The sequence below is a fragment of the Protopterus annectens genome, chromosome 14.part0, assembly GCF_019279795.1.
Source record: "Protopterus annectens isolate FY-2018-M chromosome 14.part0, PAN1.0, whole genome shotgun sequence".
In the NCBI taxonomy this organism is placed as follows: Eukaryota; Metazoa; Chordata; order Ceratodontiformes; family Protopteridae; genus Protopterus; species Protopterus annectens.
The window spans coordinates 1054789136-1054805894 of NC_056748.1; the positions used below are offsets into that span (position 1 = coordinate 1054789136).

Below are 16759 nucleotides of genomic sequence, written 5' to 3' on the forward strand. Positions count from 1 at the left end.
AGTGAATTTTGTATGGGAACTGTTAAGCTTATCATACCTTGAACTCTGTGAAATGCAACTGCTTGGCATTTGGCTCCTTTTCCTCACCTTAATGCATCGTCAGCGGTAATTTATGTAAGTAAGGTAAGCTTCTCCCCCATAGTGTTACTAAGGGAGACAAAACAACTAAAACTATTTTATTTTTATGATGTAGGATGGGCGGTGTATCAGTTAGTTGGTGTTCCAGTAAAATGAGTTATAATGAGCTGCCATAAATCCTACTCTGTATTAATTACTGAAATATTTAGTGTATCTGGGGTAAATGGTTCAAATTTTATAGCACAGTGTAGTAGACTTCCTATAGTCTGACTTTAAAAGAACATGACCAACTGAAGGTGTTTAGATTTTAATAATTTATGTATTTGCATTCTTATGCATAATTAACCTCCTCTGCACTACTTTGTATTTTAGTGCTTCACAGCATCAGTGACTGGTATTATAACTTTTCCAGTTTTAGATAGATATTGATGTCAAAGTTCAACATTTGCTCAAACTGCACAAGATTTACACAACTATATTACTTGCTGAATTGCTTTTATTTTTTATTTCTGTTTGTATAGTAAGTTTATTTTTATTTTATATTTCTCCTTCCATGATAAGAACAAAGGGTATTCAAGGCTCGTGAACTCTGGGAAAAAAATGGTGCAGTTATCATGGCAGTAAGACCAGGATGATTTTTGTGCAGAGAGGTATGTGATTTAAAGACTTTAGTAGTGCAAAAATAAAATCTGCTTCTAAAGTAGTATTTAAATAGGAATATGTGTGTGTGTGTGTGTGTGTGTGTGTGTGTGTGTGTGTGTGTGTGTGTGTGTGTGTGTGTCATGCTCGGTGCTGGAATTGATGATCACTCCAATTATTCACTTTGCCACTCAGTGTCTATTACCTGTGAATGGGGACATTAAACACCCATGTGTGGTCATGGTGTAAGATGGCATGCGATAGTTTATTTGTGTTAAATATCTTTATTGAATTATCACTTGACATGTTTATATAAAAGTAATTAAATCATATTTAAGTTCACATTTACAAACTGTATATATCACCTATATTATATGTCATGTAGTCTAAGCAATATTACATACATTATTCAGTTCCTGCCTACTCTTTATTTATTCATTTTTTTATTTATTAAAGTATCACAACATAGACAATCATACATTTATATACATGAAAACAAACCATACTGACATAATCCCAGCTGCAGGCATTTTACTTCGCAAACGATATTGACACAATCCTACCCAATCATTGTCAGTCAAACATTACATAGTTCATTAAATTCTTGCCTTCTTTTAAACCCAATTCTTTCTCTGTATATATTGATTGTACAATTCCCATTTTTTTCTATGTAATGTGCGCCTACCCCCTTTTTAAAGATCCCAGTTACAGTTGTTTTATCTTTGTTACTATATTCACTACTTCTAACACACAGTTGGTTTGAGCTTTTATTTCCATTTTCTAGCAATTGCTTTTGTTGACAGCCCCCATGACTCAGCAAGACCTTACTATGTCTATGCAATTCCGATTCTGTATAATAGCTCAGAAAAATTGTTTCCCCAGTTACACCAATTTGCTCACACAGTATCTCCAACAGAGTAGTTTGCAGAGAATCTTTAAAGTTTGCAAACTCATTAACTCCCAGAAAATGTATTCCCAATTGCGTCTTTCTTCCCATCACTCCTCCAACATTTGCTGTCTACCTGAGGAAAAATTGTCTGGCGTCTACTTGGGGTATTATAATATCTATGCAAACATTTTCAAGCAAAAATCCTAAGTCTTCTAGATTTTGTTGCATGTTTGGGAGACTTACATATATTCTTCCATTATTTTTGTGAATTGAATATTTAATTTTTCTTCCCAATACTTTCTAATCTCCTCTGTTGATCCTTACAGTTATGCAAAATTTTATGCTGTATTAATTCCTTTTTTAATGGCAGCTTCTGTTCTAGATTCTGCTAAAAACTGTACCACTGCTGGTCTTTCTTTTAGGATTCCCCTGTTTCTTTCTCTTTGCCTGTACACTGATATCAGTCCTGGATAGGGAGGGCAGTCTCTAACCTGCAGTCCAAATAAATTCTTGACATATTCCCATTCTATTATCTTTTCCTCTCTAGTTATTTGCTCCCAATACCTTGGTTCCTTTGCCTGTTTTCTCCAGTCATCCCTATTGTAGAATCTCATTTCTCCATTCCCGTGTTGGCTTAATTCTTAGAATGTTTCTGCTGCTTTATGAATCTATTTTATATTATTATTGTTATTCTCCTTAAAGATCTACATCCAAAATCCCAGTATCTCTGTTTTTTTTGAGTTTCCCCCGTTTCATCATCATTCCTTTCCACTTTGAATTATAGTTTTTTTTTTGTGGTATGTATACGAGCCTTATCTCCTGGGCAGTGCAGTGGTGCAGCGGTTAACATTGTCGCCTCATAACAAGATGTTCTCTGGTTTGATTCTCGGCTGGGGTTCCTTCTGTGCAGAGTTTGCATGTCCTCTCTGCATTCACGTGGGTTTCCTCCAAGTACTGTGGTTTCCTCCCACTTTCCAAAGACATGCGTCTGAAGCATTTCTCCCAGGGTCTCCTCTAAAAATAGACTCTGTCGTTGTCAGACTTTCCCGGTCAACAAATATTAATCCCAATCCTCCTTTTGTTGTATTGGAAGAATCATCTTATCCCACTTGACTCTTGTCGTCTCCCCCTGTCAGATAAAATCCTTCAGCTCTTTATTAATTGCTATCCACAACTTTTCCTCTGTTTGATAAACATATGCCTGACCTATGTATAAGACTAAAGGGACTAAAAACATTTTAACTGCTTGTATCTTACTATCCATATAACAAAGCTTCCAGTTTCTCACTTTTTGTATTATCTTTTGTTTAGTCTCTTCCCACACATCCTTAGCTGCCACACCAGAATAATTTTTAATCTGTAGTCCTAAATATTTTATTTTATCATGTCCTCAAATATGGATATTGCTGAACCAATTCATGTGTGGGTGTAAAAGTTACTGCTATTGCCTTTGTTTTAGCTTCATTAATTTGGTATCCTGAAAAGATTTGAAACTGTCTCAAAATGTTCAACACTGTAATGTCCTTTTCTGGTTTTATCAGATATAAAATATCATCTGCAAATAGCGACAGCATTTATTGACTACTGTAGATCAATGTGTGTGTGTATATATACCTTTAAGAAACTATTCAAGGGCTTGCACAAGTGTATGAATACTGAGCACTTGCAAGCCTGACTGCCATTTTATAGTTGGCTGTTGAGATGTAAGCATGTATGTATGTAAGGTCTGTCTGTTAACTAGTTCATTCGTATGTAATGATGCTGCTATCCATCCTAATGTGTTTCTATGTATTAAAGCATCTAAACCAAACCCTAAGCCTTCTTGTCATATGTTAGAGACGAACGAGCGACAACTACCATACCAATTATATCCTTGAATTTTTGAGTCCCTTATTTTCTTTGCCAGTGGTTCAAAATGTAATGGAAATAAGAAAGGGGAAAGAGGACACCTGTGACTGGTTCCTCTTCTCAAGTAGAAATTATCAAAGAGGATCCCACCCAATTTAATTTTTGCTTCCGATCCCTCGTATATCCTCCTAATCAACCTTATATTTTTAGCAGGGAATGCAAATGCTTTCATTGCACTGCTCATAAAATCCCAGCTTACTCTGTCAAATGCTTTCTCTGCATTAAGACCCACCAACAGTAGTGGTATTTTCTTATATTCCACTTCCCACTGGATCATTAATGTTCTAAAATGTTTGCCTCCCCTGCACAAAAATACATTGACCATATCTATCAATTTTGGCATTACTTTTGCCATTCATTTAGCCATTATAGACGTGAACACTTTATAATCATGGTTTAGTATTGAAAGGGGCCTGTATGAAGCTGGATCTGATGGATCATTACCTCTTTAGGTATTACAGCTACCACCACTTTCTTCCGGGATGTTGGTGTTTCTTCCCTTAAGTTATTGTTAAATAAGACCTTTCAGATCTTTATCAATTTCATCACTTGTAGCTTCCAAACTTCCACAGGAATACCATCTATTCCTGGGCACTTTCCTGTAGATTGGCTCTATATTACCATTTTTATTTCATCTCCTCTTATCCTGTTAGTAATTGAGCTTCATCTGCCTCCAACCTTGGCATATTTAACTCTTTCATAAGCATTTCCATTTGTACCTTTTCTTGATTTTCTATTTCTCTGCTTTATACAGACTTTCATAGAATTTCAAAAATATTTCTAATACTTCTACAGGATCTCTTGATGTTCTTTGTGTTTCACTGTTGCAGTCATCACTTGAGTTATCCCTGCTGGGTAGCCCTCGGCCAGCTTGAATACCAGAGTAAAGGATTTCCCTTCTGCGTCAGCTGTTCTGAGACTGTGGCTGAACCCTGACCTTTCTGCAGTACTTAAACATTTGTCAATCCCTCAAAATAATTCTTGTTACTTCTTAACCATGTTTCCATTTATTTTATTTTCACCCTATTTTGAAACTTCACTTTTTGTATTCTACTCCTTAGCTATATTTTCAGAAGAAATGTCAATCTTCTCTAATAGCTCCTGAATAATTTCCACTACACATTCCTTAAATTTCTCTCTTCAACAGAGGTGGAAAAGTGCCAGTGATTCATTTTTGTTTCATTACCCCGTGTTTTTGTTTGTCATTATTGGCATGTGATCTGAAATAGTTATTGGGTGTGTATCAAGACCTTCAATTAAATGCACATATTCCCGTGAAATGTAAATTCTGTCTAGCCTAGCCCAGTTTTTGTATATTGGGGAATATGTTAATTCACTCCAAACTCCTAGTACTGAATTCACATTTTCAGTGCCAAATATTTTCATAAATTTCATCAAAAGTCTACTCTCCTTTGTTATACTTTCTCTTCTGGGCCCCCCAAACACATCTTCATTGCTGTAAATCAAATTTCAGTCCCCACATGTAAATAATATCCCTTGCTGAAAGCTGATTATTTCACCCAGAATTTTCTTAAGCTCCATTATAGCAGGTTTAGGCAGACTAAAAGTACATGCCAATGTAATCCTTCTACTTTGCCAGTAGCCCCTTACTACCTCAAATCTACCATTTATTATTTTTTTTATTCTCTTTTATCACTATTGGAGCTCCTCTTGCAATTAATATAAGTAATCCTCTTCCTTTGTCCCAGGTATTCTGCTGAATAACAATCCTGAAAACCTTTTTTTTATCAAATTCACATGTTCAGCTCTTTTCAAATGTGTCTCCTATAGCCATTTGCACTATACTTTTTTTTACTATAGCTCACTACTCTTTCCTTTTGTATTTATCTGTGAGACCATTGACATTTATAGCCATTAAAGAAAGCATTGTTGTATTAAAAGATTATTATTCCCACCTTTTATGTTTAACAGCTTTTTTGTCAAATGTCTAGTTCCAGTTGTTGTTACATGCATACGCTGTTTGGCAGGTTGAACTTTTATACACATGTTTCTTGTCATATACATTTGAGCCTATTGAAAGCCCTCAAACAAAAAAACACCCCAGTACCCTTTAAAACTTATCTTAACACTAACACATAAAACTATGTATATCTTCACATATTGACGTTTTGTTCTCCTAATAGGAATAAATGTCACAAACTGATAGCCACACTCATAGACTTGTATTAGCCTAAAAGAAAGGTTATATATTCTAGGACACATGGTGCAGCCTGTCCTTCTACTAAATGCTGTCTGGTTTTGTCTTATCTTTATAGCTCTTCCAGCTGGGAAAACACGTGAATGCTTTCAGAGAGCATTATCTCTTAACCAGTTTCTCTTTATCAGATTGTCTCCACGGGGACATGAGGACCAGATACAGAATTGCTACTAAGCATACATTTATTTGCTAGAAAAAAAGACGTCTAATATTCAATATTCTTTTTCATTTAATTGCTTTCTCTTAAAACTTGTTACTTGATAAAGCTAGAGGCCTTAATCCAGTCATTCCTCATGCAAGAATGAGGAAAATCACAATATTTTTTCTTTTGTCATGCTGTTTAAAAGAGACTTTTCTTCTCTTTTTACATTGCATTGCCCAGACCTTACAAAACTGAACAAGGAGAAAGAGAGAAAAGGGGAGTAAGAAAAAACACAGGAACACCTATCCACAATAGTGCCCCCATTACACTCAAAAACAACGGAGAAAAATTCACTTTACTGCATGCAAAGAAAATCATGCACCATAGAAATAGTACTAGTAAGAAAAAAATTGTTTTACTTAGAGTTAACTTTCTCCCTCCTCTTCCCGTCCCCAAGTATTTTTCAGAACGTTAATGACCGTAGGGCATATGCTTTAGAGTTCCCAAGAAGTCCAACAAAGTCCAAAAAAGTCCAGTATTTCTACATTTTCTTGTTCTGTCATATTTCACAAATATAATTGCTATGTAATCCCACATTTGTCGCTTTCCAAGTTTTTTGTTTTATTCCAGTTCATCTCCATCTCCCCAATCCTGTCTCAGCTTCATTTCCAATGTACTCTTGATTCTTCTAGTCAGCTCATTTGCTTCCTTCCTTCTCTCCAGCAATTTCCATTGAAACATTGAAAAAGGTTTCACTGGCACACTCACTCTGTGGTCTTTATTACCAGAAGAACAAGAAGCAGAATCTCCTGTTTGACAAATCATTTTTGTTGGACAAACTTTTGTATTTTCTCCTTAGCATGTACTTCAGAAAAAAATGATTGTGTCCCTCCATGGAAGAATATTTTAAAGATAGCTGGGTACAGCAGTTTGAATCTCACACCTGCTTCTTGACATTCCCTAAATAGGAATAATTTTACTTCTCTTCTGCCTGGTGTACAGTGAGTAATCATTCTTCACAAACACTCTGCTGTCTCCCACATTTAGCACTTTGTCCTTCTGCCGCAGTTTTATCAGAATCAACTCCTCCAATCTTAGGATTGCATCTTTACTATTTAAGGTCTAGGTTGCTTTCTCATATCCAGGTTTAGAGCATACACATGATGTGCCCTTTCAGTTATTCCTGCTGTGGAATACCAGTCCAGTTGCTTATTTGTGCTACCATTATTATCTTTTTTTAATTAATACAGTCTGTTCCTTCCAGCTACTCTAGCACAGATGAAAATCTCAGGTTTTCCCTAAATGCTCTGTCATCTAATTCTATTATTTTTTAAAACATCTCTGCTTGAGCAGTCTCATATTCATCCAACATTTTCTTCATTTCAACCTCTGATTTTTGCAGTTTTATCACCTCATCTGAAATTCTGTTTAAAGCTTCTTCCATTTTTCCAGCCTTTTGTTGTTTGAGTTGACATACTGCATCAGTGTTTTGTTTTATTTTAATCAGGTCTGTGTGCAGTTGTCTTATGCTTTCCTCTAGGTTACTGCAAGTCATTTCTGGAGTTTGCACTACTTTTTGCTGAACAGTTGCAGTACTCTTCCAAGTCAGTACTTTTGCCTTACCTTTTATAGCTGATTTTTTTTTAGGCCCTCCATATTTATTTTTTCCTGGCATCCAGGCAGTGCACTTAATAGCCAGTTACTGAAATTTACCCAGTTCATCTCCACTGGCCTTCTCTGCTGAGTTTCTGTTTTCACAATGGGAGAGCTAGAATTAAGCTGCTAGTTGATATGCAGCCATCTTGGGAGTGAACTCAGCTTGCTGTATTGACACTAAATCATCAGTGCAGGTTTTGCTGTTTTCTTATATATATATATATATATATATATATATATATATATGTATATGTATGGGTCTATGTTTATTGAATTTACACTATGTCGAATGCCGTTTAACTGAGTACGCTTTGTTGAACACACACGGCATCGAAAAGACAAAGCAACAAATCTCAAAATATCGAAAGTGAACTTAGCGTATGTAGACACACACCCCAGTGTAACCATTACACAACAAACTCAATTCCACCCAACATAAACATGAAAACTCCATCCTCTGTGCTCAAGTAAATATAGACACCATCCATTTCCGAAATTAATGCACTACTCTAATTTACATCTTCAACAAGTGTGCGATCGCTGTAATATACTGCAAATTAGAGTATTCTTCCCTGTGACTGAAAATCACGTGAAATTGTTGTTCACGATGAATTAAACTCCTCCTCTTTGGAGAAGGAGGACAAGCTGTAGACATTCTCAACCATAACTCTTCAACACAATTCTGTTCCCTTCCTATAACAGTAATGACAGTGTCAATATCTGACATGTTTACCAGTTAAGCATTTGAAACAACGATGCCAAGCCTCAATAGCATTTTGGGTCCTTGGCAAACATAAATCATTAAGTACTGAGATATTCCAGAATTGCACAGGAAACAAGGGAGGAAATCGTATCTTATGAGTAGATCTAGTTGAAAATGACCGCGGTTTACCCAGTAAGTACCACTCACTGAAGTATTTCAGCACTTCAATACCTTCAGCTGGAAATGTACTCTTCAGTTCCTGAAACGTTGTCAAGACATCATTCTCTGGTAAAAACGCCAGAGCAGCCAATTGTTTAATACAAAGTTGGAACGACAGATCAGTATTGTACAACAAAGCAAGACCTAAACTTTGTACTTTCCTCAAAATATTTTTACCGAAATGAAAGAAACATCCTTTACATGTGACATTACTAGCATTCATCCTTATGCTCTTTATAGCAGCAACTTTGAAATCACAAAGCAAATAACGTACTTCACATGTTAACTCATGTTCCTCTATCAAAGAAAATACACAATGCCACATGTAGTTATAACCTTTGAAACTCTTTTTTTGTCATCAAACAGAAGACTAAAGGAACAGTCTTTCTATATACACCATACTTTATTAAAGCTTGAATTTTGTATAATTGATGGCACACTGTTCCCCTAACAAAGTATGTGCCGTCCATTAACCACATATCAGATTGTGTTAAATCCTTCAAATTACTTTTAGTAGTAAAGACAACCACAACATTTTCATTACTTTTATCTTTCATCCTTTTGTAAATAAATGCACAGTCTTTCGATGCATAAGCACTCACATCTACGTTTAATAACGTTAAACCAGCTTTCGTAGGTTTCCCTTTACATTTCAAGCGAGCCCTTCTAACTTGTAGAAGTGCACGTCTGCTAGACAGACTAGGCGCGTATTCCAAAGAGATTGACGCAATTGCATCAGCAACTATGATGCAAGGAGAGTCCCAAGATAATGTAGCTCTCTATTTCAAATTCAGATATACTGAATACTTCTCAACTTGTACAGGATCCCCTGCATGATCATGTTCAACAGACTTTAGAAGCTCCTCTCCTGAAGTTACGCAAGCAGTTATAGCTCGACCCTTGCACTTATCAGTTAGTTTTCGAGTGTAACACCAATAGTTCTTCACTTTAGTTGATCTTTCTAAATGATAGCTATACCCGTCTAATATGAGTATCTTTTTACCTCTAAGATACTGTAGTCACATACACTTGTCCAAGTACTCCTGGGGGCAGTGTTTCTACATCAGTCATTTTTAGTGTGGGTACAATGTACAACGTTTTTCAGTTACTCTACTCTATATAGTCTTGCCAGCTCAATGATAGGACAAGTGCTTTGTCGATCATTTAGGTTTCGCTGGTTTGTCTTTTCAATGCTGTGTGCGTTCGACAAAGCATACTCGGTTAAACGGCATTCGACAAAGTGTAAATTTGATAAATAAACATAGACCCATATATATAACCAGAGTTAAATGTATTTTGTTCATTTTTTTCATAGCCCAGTTTGTTGATTATTATAGTTTATTTTGTAATAATTTAGTTATTAAATCTTGAATGAATAACTTTATCTTTCTGTTGATATTCAACATTAACCACAAATTTAGTTCTGACAGTGACTCAATAAATGCATGGTCTTTCATTTGGTAGTTTGCCTATATTTTATGCTTCTCAAGATAAAGGATGATAATGTAGCTGTAGCTATTTCCCAGAAGGAGGAAAATATTCCTGATTTAAATAAGGAAGGTCAGTCATATTTTGGCTTTATAAAGGACAAGCTGATCTTTCTCTTTGAAGTCTCTCTTAGTCTCTCTCTCTCTCACTCGGAAAAGTGAGTCTTATCCTAACTTGTGCATTTTCTAGGTGCGTATTTCATTCCTCTTACAACAAATGCTAGTTACAAGACCCATGGTGACTGAGCACCAATGTCTGGATTTTTTTCTTCCAGTACTTTACCCCTCCTAATCTATCACATTATTGATGTTGCAATGGAAGCAATCCTGTGTGCCCTTTATTTCTGTCTCAGTTTGTGAATGAACTCAGTGAAGTGGTTGTATATCATTCGTGCAATTTTCTTTCTTTCTTGTGATTCATGTTCAGAATTTTGCCCAAGTCTTGCATTATGCTTAAGGACACTATGTGCTCAGATGTTCTTTGTGTTTCACTGTTGCAGTCATTACATTTGGGTTATCTGATTGCAGGTAGCCTTCAGTCGGCCTGATTAACAAAGTCTTGGGTCCTGCGTTGGTTGCTGTCCCTTCTTCCATGATGTCAGGTAGTCAGGGGTATAAAACATGCAGCCGATGCCATTACATCAGTCTTTCTTGCCGTACGGTGTCCTAAGCAGAAGCAGTTCGCAAGTGCTGGTCGTCCGACTCCTGAAATTTTCGTTTTCGAGTTTCAGAACCAAAGTCTTCAACTAAAGCTAAGTACCCCATTGGGGAATCTTTTTCTTGCTCCTTAACAATGTCAGTAAAAGTTAATAATTCCATTACTTGTGGAAAGCAAATGCCTCAAAGATTTTCATTCGTACTGTGTTCCTTGCTTAGGCCCTGACCACGACGTACCTTGTCGGTTTTGTGCTTTATTTAATCGGCGCACTGTCCGTCGTCGGTATATTTTCGCCTCTAAATATTTCGGTTCTCGGTTTATTTATCCAGAAATGTCATCAGTTAGCCATCAGACTACCGGGATTCCGAAAAAAACGCAAAGATAAAGACAGAGACAGGCCGCCGAGGTCCAAAACTGCCGACGACGCTTTTCCTAAGCCAGTCGCCAGTACTCAGTGAGGCGCTTTCGTAGCCCCTGATTACCCGCTACTTCTGATTCACAGGCCTCTACTGAGACCCATTCGGAGTCCGGTATGCCTTGAGATGCTTCAGCTATGGAACCCGCAGATGTCTCTACCTTGGATGGGTTCGGAGCCGCTGTGCAGGCACCGGCTTCTGAGGGTGTATTCAGGCCTACGGACTTGCATATTAAATCGACGCCTCCTTCTTTACTTAGGCCTAAATCTCGATCCATGCCTAAAAAAAAATGAAGCCCAGGCCACATGCTCAGGCCTCTATGCCTAAAAACAAATGATAAAAATGCCTGAAGATCTAATAACTCTAATCAGGGGTAGCCAACCCCCTCCCCCTTCTAAGAGGCCTAGGACTGAAGTTGATTATGAATCTTCTGATCAGGATTCTGTTTTTTCTGATTCCTCTGATGATCTGGATTTGCCCTTCTCTACTTATGAAGATTCTGATGCAGAGGACTCCATTCCCTCTGCTTCTCCTCCTGAGGATTTTTCTTTTGGTGAAACCTTACATACTCTAAGGGAGCATTTCTACTGGGAAAGCCAGGATTTTTCTGATTAAAAAAAAAAAAAAAAGGCTTCAGAATTTCCTTCTCCTACCTCAGCATAGGCCTTTAGCTGTTCCTCCTGTACTAGACATTGTTGATGCTTTTTTGGAATCTAGTTTGGCCCCTGATTCCCTGCCTCCTGCTCTCAGAAAACCTGACCTATACTACAGGGTCCCTGAGTCCCACAAGTTTCTTTTTAAAAATCCTATTGCAGATCCAGAGACTTTTTCACAGGAACCCAAGGGCATTAAGGCTTCTACTGCTAAAAATCCTACCCCTTCTGATAGAGACTCCAGGGTGCTGGATAGATGGGGTAAGAAGGTTTACACTTCTGCAACCTTGGCCATTAGGGCTTTAAACTGCCAGTTTCATATGTTAAAGTATCAGCAACATGTTATTGGACTGCTTAAACAGAAAATTATGTTGATTCCTGACTGTTTGGAAAATAATGAATTACAGGATTTAATGCATTCTGCTGAACAAGTTGGAAAACATACTTTGCAATGTGGATTTGATTCATTAGAGGCCTCTTGCAGGGCTGCTGTTACTGGGTCTGTGTTCAGAAGGCATGCTTGGCTTAAGGAGCAATCTTTGCCTGATCATGTTAAAGCTAAATTGTTGGATGCTCCTTTAAATCAGGACCGCCTGTTTGGCAGCAAGGCTGAGGAAGTTCTTAAAAAGATGGAAGATAAAGCTAAATCTATGCAAACTGTTAAATATTTTTTTACAAGTTCAGCCTCCTAGATTTAGTAGGCACTGGCCCTCTAAGAATTGGTCCTTTCCAGCCCCTTCCAGGTCTTCTCAAGCCAAACCCAGACACAGCAAAAACCCCAGGTTTCAGTCCCAGGAGACACACAGAACTAAGCAGTGGGGGGCCTCCACTTCCAAATCTGGGAATAATAAGACTCCTCCCTATGGTAAACTGTCTCAATGACTTTCTTTTTAAAACTTCCAAGCACTTATCAACTGACCGCCCCTTTGGAGGGTAAGATTGCTTTTCATGCAAAGAATTGGGAACTCATTACCCGGGACAAATGGGTTTTAAATATAGTGTCCCAGGGATACAGATTTCACTTCCACACGTTGCCAACACCAAGTGGGTGGTCGGACCTACCCCCAAATCAGTGGGCAGAGGCCCAAAAACAAGTACTTTATCTCTTAAGCATGGGTCTATTCAACTGGTACCAGAAGAGGAAAAGGGACAAGGTTTCTACTCAAGACTTTTCCTGTTACCCAGAAAAGACAATTCATGGCGTCCTATCCTGGACCTGTCTACTATAAATACCTTTTTGGAGATTCCAAAATTCAAGATGCTGTCTCTTCACCAATTACTTCCTATGCTAGGCAATAATGCCTGGTTGGCAACACTAGATTTAAAAGAAGCATACCTGCACATCCCAATCAGGGAATGTTGCAGAAGATACCTACGCTTCAAAGCAGGCTACACGCACTATCAGTTCTCTGCACTGCCCTTTGGCTTAGCTACTGCTCCCAGGGAATTCACAAAGTGCCTAGATCCAGTTATTGCATTTTGCAGGCAAAGAAGTATTCAAATATACCCATACCTGGACGATTGTCTAATTCAGGCAGAAAGCCAGGACATACTTTTGAATCATCTGGCCTTTGTACAAAGGGTTCTAACTTGTCTGGGGTACACCATAAACGAAAAGAAATCACACCTGGTACCCTGTCAACAAATTATATTCATGGGAGCAAGCTTGAATACAACTTCCTCGATGGGTTACCTCACGCCAGAGAAACAAATTCATTTGACAACCTACTTCAAACAAGTGGCCACAAAAACCCTGCTATCTGCAAGACAAATACTGCAAGCGTTTGGGTTCATGGCCTCCTGCATTCTTTTAATTCCATATGCAAGACTGCATATGAGGAAACTACAGTGGTATCTAAAAAGCCTATGGTGTGAACATTCTCAGGACCTAGAAACAATGATTCCTATCATACCTTGCCTACGCCTAGAGTTCCTTTGGTGGGCAGAGGCCTGCCACCAAAACAAGGGACTACCTTTCACACCCCCCCTGCCACCCAAACCCTAACAGACGCATCAGGCTACTCACCTGGTAGGGACGTGCATTCAGGGCAAATGGAACCCAAGTCAAATGCACCTGCATATCAATCAAAAAGAAATGTTAGCTGTACAGAATGTCTGTCTCTGCTCTCCAAAGTACTACTAAAAATCAGGACAAACCAAGGATGATTTTGATTGCTCCTGACTGGCTGCGCCAGCACTGGTATCCCCTCCTACGCAGTGTGTCACTGTTATCTCCATGGCATCTGCCTCAGACTCCTTCCTTGCTGTCTCGGCAGGAGAACCAGATTCTGCACCCTCAGCTTCTAGCACTGAACCTTGCAGCCTGGCTAATTACTTAATCTCTTCTTTACCATCCCTCAGTAAACCTGTGATGGATATCATTTTAGAGGTAAGGAGGCCTAGTACTAGAAAATCTTAAGCTGAAAAATGGAAAAGATTCTGTGCCTGGAACCAATCTCAAGGGATGAGCACAGCAGTGCCCACTTTACCTCAAATTTTACAATACTTAACTGAGATGCTTCACAAGGGCCTGTCTTTTTATTCCATTGAAATCCATGCCTCAACCATTTCAGCTCATTATAAGACAGAACCTCCCCTCTTCTCTCATCCACTGCTCAAGCAGTTCCTTAGAGGGGCCAAAAATTTGAGACCACCCAGGAGAGCTCCAACCCCAGCCTGGGACCTTAACTTTGTCTTGGAGAAACTCACTCTACCTCCTTTCGTGCCAGCTGCTACTGCAGACTTAAAATTTCTTTTGTGGAAAACAGCTTTCCTTTTAGCAATCACTTCAGCTAGAAGGGTATCTGAATTACAGGCCCTTATGGCAGTGGAGCATTTCATCATCTTTCATGCAGACAGGGTGTCCCTCAGAACCAATCCATCCTTCATGCCCAAGGTGGTATCCAGTGTGGCTTATAATCAGTCCATTCATTTTCCAACCTTCTTTCCCAATCCACAGAATAAAGGGGAACGGATACTGCATTCCTTAGATGTGCACAGACAACTTAGATTCTACTTGGACAGGACTAAACCTCAAAGGAAATCTGAACAACTGCTGGTGGCTTTTGCTGCAGGGACAGAGGGGAAGGCTATTTCAAAGCCAACCATTTCTAAATGGATAAGCCATTGCATTAATTTTTTTCTATAAGCACCATGGAAAACCTATCCCCCAGGGGATCAGACATCACTCCACCAGGGCTGCATCTACCTCTGCAGCCTTTCTCACAGGTGTCCCTACCAGGGACATCCTCGAAGTTGCTACCTGGAGTTCTGTACATACTTTCACCAAGCATTATCATTTGCCAATTTTCTCTAAATCCAGAGCTGGCTTTGCCACTGCAGTCTTGCAGGGCCTTAGAGCTGGCCCTAATGCGATCTAAATTCCTCCTCCCAACCATAGCTTTGGGAATCTACCCAAATGTAATGACTGCAACAGTGAAACGCGAAGAACATAGTACAGTTGTGTACACTTACCATAAATGTAGATGTTTGAGTGTATTCACTGTTGCAGTCCTGGTTACCCTCCCTCCAGCCCCCTAACTTCTTTTAGCTATAAGTCTACTTTCCTTTACTATGCTTAAAAGCCTTTTTGGTGTATTTGCTTTTTTGTTGGAGGTATATTTTTGTACTTTTATATTTAATTGCTTCCCATTAGGGGAGCACCTGACATCTGGAGCAAGAAAAACTGATGTAATGGCGTCGACTGTATGTTTTATACCCCTGATGACCTGACGTCATGGAAGAAGGGACAGCAACTGACGCAGGACCCAAGACTTTGTTAATCAGGCCGATTGAGGGCTACCTGCAAGCAGATAACCCAAATGTAATGACTGCAACAGTGAATACACTCAACACCTACATTTATATTAAGTGTACACAACTGTACTTTACTCCTTCTATAGCTGTCATAATGCCAGTACCTTCACAAGGTCTGAAAATATTTCTTAAGCTAGGTGCTGTGGAAGAAGATGGGATAAGTATGGAGTAATTGCCCCTCTTTGACTTTTTTTTTCTATTTCCTTTTAAAAATGTATTTCTTCATCTTTCCCTTCTACTGAATAAGAATTTGAGGCATTCTGTTTCAGTAGCAGCTGCTGAGAAAATGCTGTACAGCAACAAGAAGTCATCTGAAGTATCCCATTCCTACTATACATCTGGTAGACGTGAAGAAGATTGCTGGTGCTGGTGGTTAAGTGCATTTATAAGGTTATGCCCAAATGTAGAAGAAAGAAGAGAGCAGACAAAAACAAAAAAAACACTTCATTTCCCCCATTAAGCTGACAGAGTGGCTCAAAGGGTGAAATTAGGACAAAGATGGAAGGTGTATTCCCCTGTCTTGTTTGCTCTGAGAGCATTCAATTTTCTCTGTCATCTTCCAGGTTCTTATGCATTCAGAAATCTTCACTGGGATCTCTCAAGTTTGTCCCTGAAGTCTGAGAGTAGAAATGATCTGGCTTTGAACCTGGCTATGGCTGTTCAGGTTACTGTCCCTGCTTCACTCCTCCCACAGTTTACTGTCTCGTGGATTTGGTGGCTAAAACATCAGTTTCTGCTTGCAGCTACACAGAATTGTGTGGCTGGTATGTCTCCATATGTATTTGTATGCAATGGAAAGAGGCTTATTGAGTATTTGAAGGCATGCCTTTCCATTGCCAGTAGGTAGTGCTTCCTTACACATAAGATAACCTGGTGTGTTCTACAGTACAAGGCAGACTTTCTTCTGTCTAGGGGTGTGCCCTTTCTCTATCTTTCATTCTTGATGCTCCAGAAGATTGACGCCCAGAATATTCCATAGTAAAAGTGTGTATTACAAGGTAAAGGACAAGCATCCTTTGGTAACCATCTTTCTACACTGGCTAGTCACCATTAGGAGTCACTGGTGATCTTTCTTGGTGGCTTAAGGCCTGGGCCAGGACTGGGTTGGTCAAAGGGGTTCTTTTGGATATCCATTTAGGACAGCTATTTGTTAGGAATTAGCAGGCAGTGCCTTCTAGTGTCTTCCCTCTTCTGGCTCCTTTCTGTCTGTTGCTTCCTCCTCTAGTTCATTCCTTTGAATGGAAATCTGTGGTTTAAAACAATGGTAAACACCAAGA

General features: G+C 38.8%; 1 protein-coding gene across 1 annotated transcript in view; it reads left to right on the plus strand.

Moving 5' to 3' along the window:
• Window positions 1–16759, plus strand: part of PRXL2A (peroxiredoxin like 2A) — a 441868-nt gene that overhangs the window by 148448 nt on the left and 276661 nt on the right. The window contains exon 3 of the mRNA XM_044056873.1: window positions 640–728. Coding sequence (XP_043912808.1) covers window positions 640–728 — 89 coding nt within the window. The remainder of the gene's footprint in view (window positions 1–639; window positions 729–16759) is intronic.